The 8,213-nt window shown below is 35.5% G+C and overlaps 1 protein-coding gene across 3 annotated transcripts in view; it reads left to right on the forward strand.

The window, feature by feature from the left end:
• The window catches only part of ANO3 (anoctamin 3), a 236,171-nt gene extending 228,210 nt beyond the window's left edge, over positions 1–7,961 (forward strand). For all 3 annotated transcript variants that reach the window (XM_084775285.1, XM_084775286.1, XM_084775287.1), the window contains 3 exons: positions 1,542–1,622; positions 1,791–1,896; positions 4,884–7,961. In XM_084775285.1, coding sequence (XP_084631411.1) covers positions 1,542–1,622; positions 1,791–1,896; positions 4,884–5,066 — 370 coding nt within the window. In that variant the 3' untranslated portion in view covers positions 5,067–7,961. The remainder of the gene's footprint in view (positions 1–1,541; positions 1,623–1,790; positions 1,897–4,883) is intronic.
• Positions 7,962–8,213: the final 252 nt, after the last annotated feature.

Genomic DNA, 8,213 nt, shown 5'->3' on the forward strand with positions numbered 1-8,213 from the left:
AATTCAGAATGATCTAGAAACATATTTAAGAAGTGAAAAATTTAGGTCAATCCCTTCTCATCCTTTGGCTAAGATCAAGCATGACATGTGAATTTCAGTTTGCTGTCTTAGATGGATTGCTGGCTAGTAGCTCTGTTGCCACCTAGTGGTGGATGTATGAATGTTCTACTGGCTGACTTTACATTTCAGAACCTGACTTTGCTATGGACAGCACCTGCCATCTCCACATTCAGTGAGGAGGGGAGTAGACCAATTGCAGGCAAAATAATGCAGGTGTTCTGTAACTTGGACATCATATATCAAAATGAACTAATTAATAATCTTCTAAGTATACTTGGCAATGAAGTTGAAGAAAAGCTATTCATATTAGACAATTTCAGATCAAGTCATGAAGAGACAAGACTGTAGTGGAGAGAAAGAGCCTGCCAAGAAAGCATTTGAGTGATTTTACGAGATATAGGATGGACATAGAATACAATGAAGCAATTGTTAGATTGTGACTCATGTTTCAAAGTTAAGAATGTGATAGACACGAATCTGAATCCAGGTTTTTAAAACCACTTTTCTTAGGAGAGTGTTTCTCAACACGTGGTCCACAAGCATCCTTTGAGTGTATTCCATTCATAGTTCCATATGCGGCTCCTCGCTCAATAATTCCCATTGTATATCTAGGTGGTTTGACTTCTATTTTTATCTCATAGTTGCATACATAATTTTATCTGTCCATCTAAAAACAAGTAAACATACATGAAAGAAAGAAACATGCACCATTGTCTTCCTGGCACAGACTCAGTCACTGAATATGATCATTTCCAGTTGTATTAATTTTCCTGCAAACAACATAGTGACCTATCTTTCTTACTTTTCTTCTTATTCTCCTCTGCCTCCTCCCTCTTCTTGACAGAATTTGTGTGTGTGTGTGTGTGTGTGTGTGTGTGTGTGTGTGTGTGTGTGTGTGTGTAGTCCTGGTTGTCCTGAAACTCCCTGTAGATCAAACTGGCCTCAAACTCAGAGATCTACCTCATGAGTGCTGGGATTAAAGGCATGTGTAACCACACCTAGAGAGTAACCATCTTTCTTGATGGATAAAAACAACATCATTGTGTATTAATACTTGTTTTGTTCTCTGTTGAGTATCAAGCAATGGGAATTTTTATAACAAAATGTAGGTGCACAATGAACATATTAAATATGTGAATCATTAATAAATAGGTATTACTAATAATCTGCCAATTGTGCTCCATGCATGAGACTTTAAATTCACCAGTAGCAGGATGCCTTATGGATTGAAACCACATTTTATGGTGTTTTTTTGTTTTGTTTTGTTTTTGTTTTAAGTAAACTGAATGAAAATCAGTGGAGATAATATTGGAGTAAAAGGACAGGACAAGGAAACATGAAGATAGTTTGAAATAAGAAGGCTGATTATTTAGTTAGAAGGAATAATGGCATTTATTAAGTCCTGTCACTTGCAAAGAAGAAGAAGTTGTTTCAGAAACATGTTAATTTATGACTCATGTAATCCTGTTGTTTTCTCCTAGTTGCCTAAAAGGATATGTCAACAATAGCCTATCCTTCTTTGACCTGAGTGAACTTGGTATGGGAAAATCTGGTTATTGCAGGTATTTATCTATAATGTTTTTATCTTTCCTGCTTGCTTTTGTCATATCACCTCTTCCTCTCTACATGTAAATAAAAATTTAAAAACTCATGTAAGCATTCATTTTGGAGTTTTATTAAGCCAGGAATGTTTTGCTATCTTCCATATTTTCTGTTTTTGTGGATTGCAGGTACCGTGACTATAGAGGCCCCCCTTGGAGTTCCAAACCTTACGAGTTCACCTTACAGTATTGGCACATCCTGGCTGCTCGATTGGCCTTCATTATTGTGTTTGAGGTTAGTCACAAGGGAGGTCACTGTGGGTAACAACTTTGGCTACTGCTGTGACAGTTTCATGTCAATTCTTCTCTGGATTCTAAGAAAGGACTTTGGTAGGCCCTAGAAAAGGGTCAAATGTAATAAAATAATTCTGAAGAACATGAAAAATAATGTAAAAGAGCTGAAAGAAATACCCACAAGTCAGTGGCTATTTAAACAAGAAAATCAGGGAGAAATATACTATCTCAAAAAAATGTTGAAGGTCCTGATTTTAAGCTCCTAGAGAGCTGGCTTAAAAGAAAAAGGTGATTTTCATACATTGGGGAATGAGTCCCAATCTTAAGGTGAAGATCAAACACTTGGTATTTCTAAATAATTAACTGGAAATATAGTCAGTCCACACATGTATTTATTTAAAACACATTGAATGATCCTATAAATTTTGCCTAAAACTTTTATTAAAAATGATTGATGTCTATAATCCCAGCACTTGAGGAGGCAGAGGCAGGCAGATATCTGTGAGTTTGAGGCCAGCCTGGTCTACAAAGTGAATCCAGGACAGCCAAGGCTGCGCAGAGAAACCCTGCCCCAGGAAAAAAAAATTAAAGTTTAATAGTCACAGGCATGATAGTATTGAGTTGTAATACCATGAGGAAATTTTGAGGGAGCTGCATACAGTATTAGAGTATTCTTTTACATGTCATGACACAGTAACAAATTTAGCACTGGAAGGTATTGAACAATTTCTCAGAGTTATCACTGAGTCAATGAAAAACTTCATATGTTTTCTATGGTCAAACAAGATAGTCATATCTAAATTTTTTGGAACAAAGAAGGTTTCTTTTTGCTTTGTTTTTTAACTTTCTTAGGCATCCCAAGCTGGTTTCAAACTTTCTATTTAGCCAAGATGATCTCAAACCCCTAATTTCCCTTTCTGTGCCTCCCAAGTTCTAGAATGTCACACACGCACCACTACACCTGCTTTATGTGAATCTGGGGGGTAAAATCTGGGGCTTTGTAACAGTAGGCAAACATTCTACATAATGAACTTGAAAAAAAATCTTTTTAAGGACAATTTACATTCAAAGTGATTTCCAAATGTAAATTAAAATTTTGTAATGAAATATATGAAAATGAAATGCTTGCCTCTAGAGGTCTTATACAGGACTGAATTTTCCTGACTTAATGACTCTCTGAGTTAGTGAAAATAAACCCTAGTGAATAAGACTTTTTACTTCATTGCAGGTAGTATAATTTAACTCATATTTTCAATTTAATAATTCAATGAGATGTTTCTCATTACCTAGTTTTAAAATAGGCATATTTTCTTTTTTGTAAATAGACATGTTTTCTATATTCTTCAGAAATTAAATAACAACATTAATCAGATACATCAATTGAAAATATCACTCAGAGGTTCTTGTGAGATCCTCTGTATTTTTCTTTCTTCATTCCTATTACTGATCCCAGAACTCCTATAACCTCTGTGAAATCCTTCTTCTTGTTGATTTTTAATAGGATACTTATTATATTATATGTTTATATATTATATTTTTAAAATGTATATACTATTACTTTATGTGTCTTATTTTCCAAATAACTTCAATCATTTTGTGCCTTAAAGTTTCTTTTATCTTTTACTTATTTTACTTGTTTAGATATAGAAATAAGCATCACTGAGCTCTACCCATATTTAGAACACATCTCCTAAACATGTACTTTGCAATATTCAAATATAATAAAATATTTATTATACATTTACTAAATCATGGCAGTATTTTATTTGTAGTTCTATAATTTTGAGACACATTATTAGATTTTTAGAAAGCAAAGAAAGTCCTGATTATGTGTGGGAAAATATGAACTGCTTACTGCTATCTACTTTGCAGTATCTTGGAACACATAAGCAAGTCCAGCTAAAAGTACAATGAATTCCTCTTATTCTCATAAAGAGGCTATTGTTCACTAAAAGCCTTTTACATACAGGTATTGCTTCAACAGACCATACTAGCCCCACAAACATCACATTGTTCCCTCTCCTTCTGAGAAGTGGAAAGACCTATTGTTCTCATAGAATATTTACAGCAGTAGGAAGTGCCATTTGAGCAGGGCTCACCCTGCAGCAAGCACTCTTTTAAGCTCTTTAAGAACATGTTTACTTCATTCCTTTAAAAGGTGGTACTATCATCACTATCATAGACACTGAATGTGCATGGTTTGATCAAGGGTACATGGCTACTGAATGTCTGTAGGATGAAGATCTAATTGGTCTCATTCAAATACTGGGCCTTTATTTACAAGTATAATGCCTTTTGAGTTACAGTTTTACTTGTAACTCCACACACACTAAAGCTGGGTGTGGTGGTACACAGCTTCAATCTTCAATGAGAGATAGAGGTGGGTGGATTTCTATCACTTTGTCTACAAAGAAAATTCTAGGCTAGGCTGGTCAGGAATACATAGCAAAGTTGTTTTTCAAAGAAAACTAACAAACTCAGCAAACCCCAACTACTGCCATTTTATTTTCAAAATATACATGATACATAGTATACCAAAATTATTTAATACAAATCAAATGTTTGATAGTAGTAGTAGTGACAGTGAGCTTATAGAATAGAATTTCTGGGAAATACATTTGTTGAGGCTGAGTCTAATTCCCGACTCACATGTTTATATAGCATGTGTCTTGGTCTACTGGAAATACCTATTTTTATAATCTCTTTTCACATTAGTATCTATTAATATGTATTATAATAATATTGCATACTATGTAGGATTCTAAGCACAGGAACTAAAAATGCTTTTTATGCACTGACACCATTATACAGCATTTAAAAAGGGAAACAGTCCCTTGGTGTCAAATTAATTAAGGTGACAGTCAAAACCATTTGTGTTCTCAAAATAACTCTTAGTTTTAAGGCAAAGGATCATTGTTCATGACCTTTCTGTTTTATAGTGAACACTCTAAAACCTTTGAAAACAAACTTTTTCCCTTACCTTTACAGCACCTTGTTTTTGGGATTAAGTCATTCATTGCGTACCTGATTCCAGATATACCAAAGGGCCTCCGTGAACGCATACGCCGAGAGAAATACTTAGTCCAAGAAATGATGTATGAGGCCGAACTGGAACATTTACAGCAACAGAGGAGAAAGAGTGGGCAGCCTATTCACCATGAATGGCCTTAGGAACTACCTGTCACCCACAAGGGGAAGTGCTGTTAGGAATGAGGCCCTCGAAATATAGACGGGATCCAAGAAGAAGGCATACTTGGCAAACCATATTTATAAAATGCTACTTGGATGTACATCCCAGCAGCCCCTCGGATTTGCAATGCTCAGACTTGTAAGGAGAGAAAGGAAGGGATGCAACTGAATGGCAGGGAGCCAGGCTCTGATTCTCAGAGCAAGGCCTCAGGGGAGATATGTGCTTTGAGGCCACCCTGTTCCATCAGCTGCAGAGCAAATAAGGAAGGTGGTGGTGAAATTTCCAGGGACATATTTTCATGTAAGTGTTCATATGCTAGAAATACAGATCAGATTCTAGGACTTTCGTGTGAGGTCAGATATTCACAAGAAACGAGCTAAGGAAGTGGTTGGCTCTGATTTCTGAACTCTGTATTCCTTCAGCTTATGGGCTAGTGGAGTTGCCTTCATCTCCCAGACACAATGGGTGTATGCACATGGCATTTTATGCTGCTTCATGTTGACTATGCACTTGAAGAGTTGCACATCACCATAGTATTCAAACCAAAAATCCAAGTTCCAAAAAGAACACCATTGGAATAACTATTACATCGGCTGCGTTTAAGTTTGCTTTGTCACTGCCCATTTTTATTACCAAATGCAAAGAGGTCCACTTCGATTGTTTGAATGGCTAAATTTGTATCATCTAGAATGTGACAATTTGTATTTTACTCCAGGAGCCTATACTACATTCTATTCCATGTACCCTTCTCTGAATTATGACAAATCTCACAGAACACTATGCTCAAATGATGTAAATATATGAATGTTCCTTATATGTTTGCACTTTTACACTGTGTAATGTGGGTCCCAGCTTATGGAGCTCTGAGACCAGTTACACAGGCTGCTACTGTAATCCGTTCATTCAGGAAATCCGAAGCCAAATGGTCTGCAGCACTTACGCTTTTTCTATAATGCACTCTCAACTATGAGCTAATGAAAATAATGCATGCACATAGGGTATTCTTTGCATAAAATACTTTCTGAGTTTCACTTTTTCATCATGGAAGGAAGATTTCTGTATTTTTCTGTTGTTTTGTTTTGTTTGTTTTTTGGTTGTGAGCCTAGCTTTAACAGCTGAGCCATCTCTCCAGCCTTGTTTTGTTTTGTTTTGTTTTGGTGGGTTGATTTTATTTAATTTCAAAACTCTCTAGAAATAAAGTCATATTAATTGTGAATACCATAATTTCATTTGTCATATAATTGTTATTTGAATGTCAATTTTGCCCACACATTGATGGAGCACAAATGAAGCGGTATCCAATTAAAAGAATTTCAGAGGAGGCACAAATTAAGGCGGAAGGATAAAAAGAAAGGCAGGGGGGAAGGGAGTGTACGGTAGAAATAAACACACTTTCTCTTGCAAAACAGGAAGATTCAAGCACTTCTCTCTTGAGAATAGTGTGGGAAATAACATAGAGAACACATATACACAAAGAGTACCACAAACATATGACATACATATAAAGAACACATAAATACACACAGAGAAAGGAAAGAAGAGATTAATGCTCAGAGGGAACACATAAAAAACACACATACTTTTTGTTACTTCTGTTATCTGTTCAGTTTCGTTTTGTTCAATTAACCAAAACAGATATTCCATTAGGCACACACACAAAAATAAAACTACATTGCACACATGCTAGTGAATCTTGACCAAGGAAGCGCACTGCCTGAATTCTAGCACTTAGACTCCTTTGTTTACTTGATTATGATTCTTTTATAGTTTCTGCCAAGAACATTCACTTCTCTGCTTTCCCTATGAGTCTAAGCCAGGCAGTTTGAGATTCCAATTTCTACCACAGGATCTAGGGATGTAGCTCAGTTGTTGTGTGTGTCTAGCATGCATAAGTACCACATAGTCTCAACTCTTAGCACCACTAAATAAATAAGTAAAGAAAAAGAGAAAGAAAGAAAGAAAGATATGTACGGAATCTGGCACACAAATCCTTGTTCCTTGGACTCTTCCAATGCAAATATAATGGCTACTTTCACAAATTACCCAATAAAGCTCCTCTTTTTTGGAACATTTGTGCTCCATTTTCTTTATTAATTAAGTGTATGTACATTCCTGAACATAATATTTTGTTTAACTAATAACATGTTTTCCAAAGTAGGGATGCAAGACAGACATGTCTCTTATGGTAGAACAAACAATAACAGCTTTTTCCTTGAGAATTGTCGGGTTTTCTAGAAATTTAGTCCATTGGGGTTTAAATCATATTGATTGGTGTGAACAGAGAATGATATTTTAATAAATGATGCAAGATATTAATTTAGAAAATTCCTTCCCTGATATTTTTGAAACAGATACAAGAAAACAGAGAGCCAAAAAAATTAATTATCTGAAGCGCTTGTTTTGTAAACAGTGAAAGACAATCAAACTTGGTTCCATTATCACTGGCAGCAAAACACAGCCTCTCACAGTATGTTATCTGTAGATCACTCTGCTTAAGCTGAGGAAATGTTTTATATGTGTTTTTCATACGAATGTAAACTATTTCTCAAAGATTTATAGCACACACTATTCTCAGGAATTCTGTATGATGTGAATGCTGCTCATATATTTTCATATTCTCACTTGTATTTTTATGCTTATAACTAATGGATATGTGCATGCAGTCTGCCTTGACAAGTTGTGGAAACCATTTTAAGTCTTATCTGTAATAGTTCTCAATTGTCTGAGTCTGTGTATGTATGCACTTTTAGGTGGGACGTTGCTGCCTGGCTGCATGGTAATATTCAACTTAAATGCTAAATGATTCTTGACACAATCTATTATTACAATGGAATGAATAGAATTTTTCACTCAATAAATTATCAATTTTACTATAATTTGTATATTACATGTTTAATGTTATTTTTGTAAAACTGTGGGTTTTTTCTCCATTTCTCTCTTAACCTGGGTATCACACAAATAGTTCAGACTCCATATATTATTTTCACAAGCTTCATAGCACAAGAACTGAGAACTTATTCCTCTATTCTTAGCCCTCTAGGCTAATTCGGCTTTCTCCCACTGTACATCCCAGAGATAGTTGCACTTCGTAGCTTTCCTTGCTGAGCTCTCTCTCATGATTTTTCTTC

The sequence above is a fragment of the Acomys minous genome (assembly GCF_964271855.1).
Source record: "Acomys minous genome assembly, chromosome: 3".
NCBI classification, from domain to species: Eukaryota; Metazoa; Chordata; class Mammalia; order Rodentia; family Muridae; genus Acomys; species Acomys minous.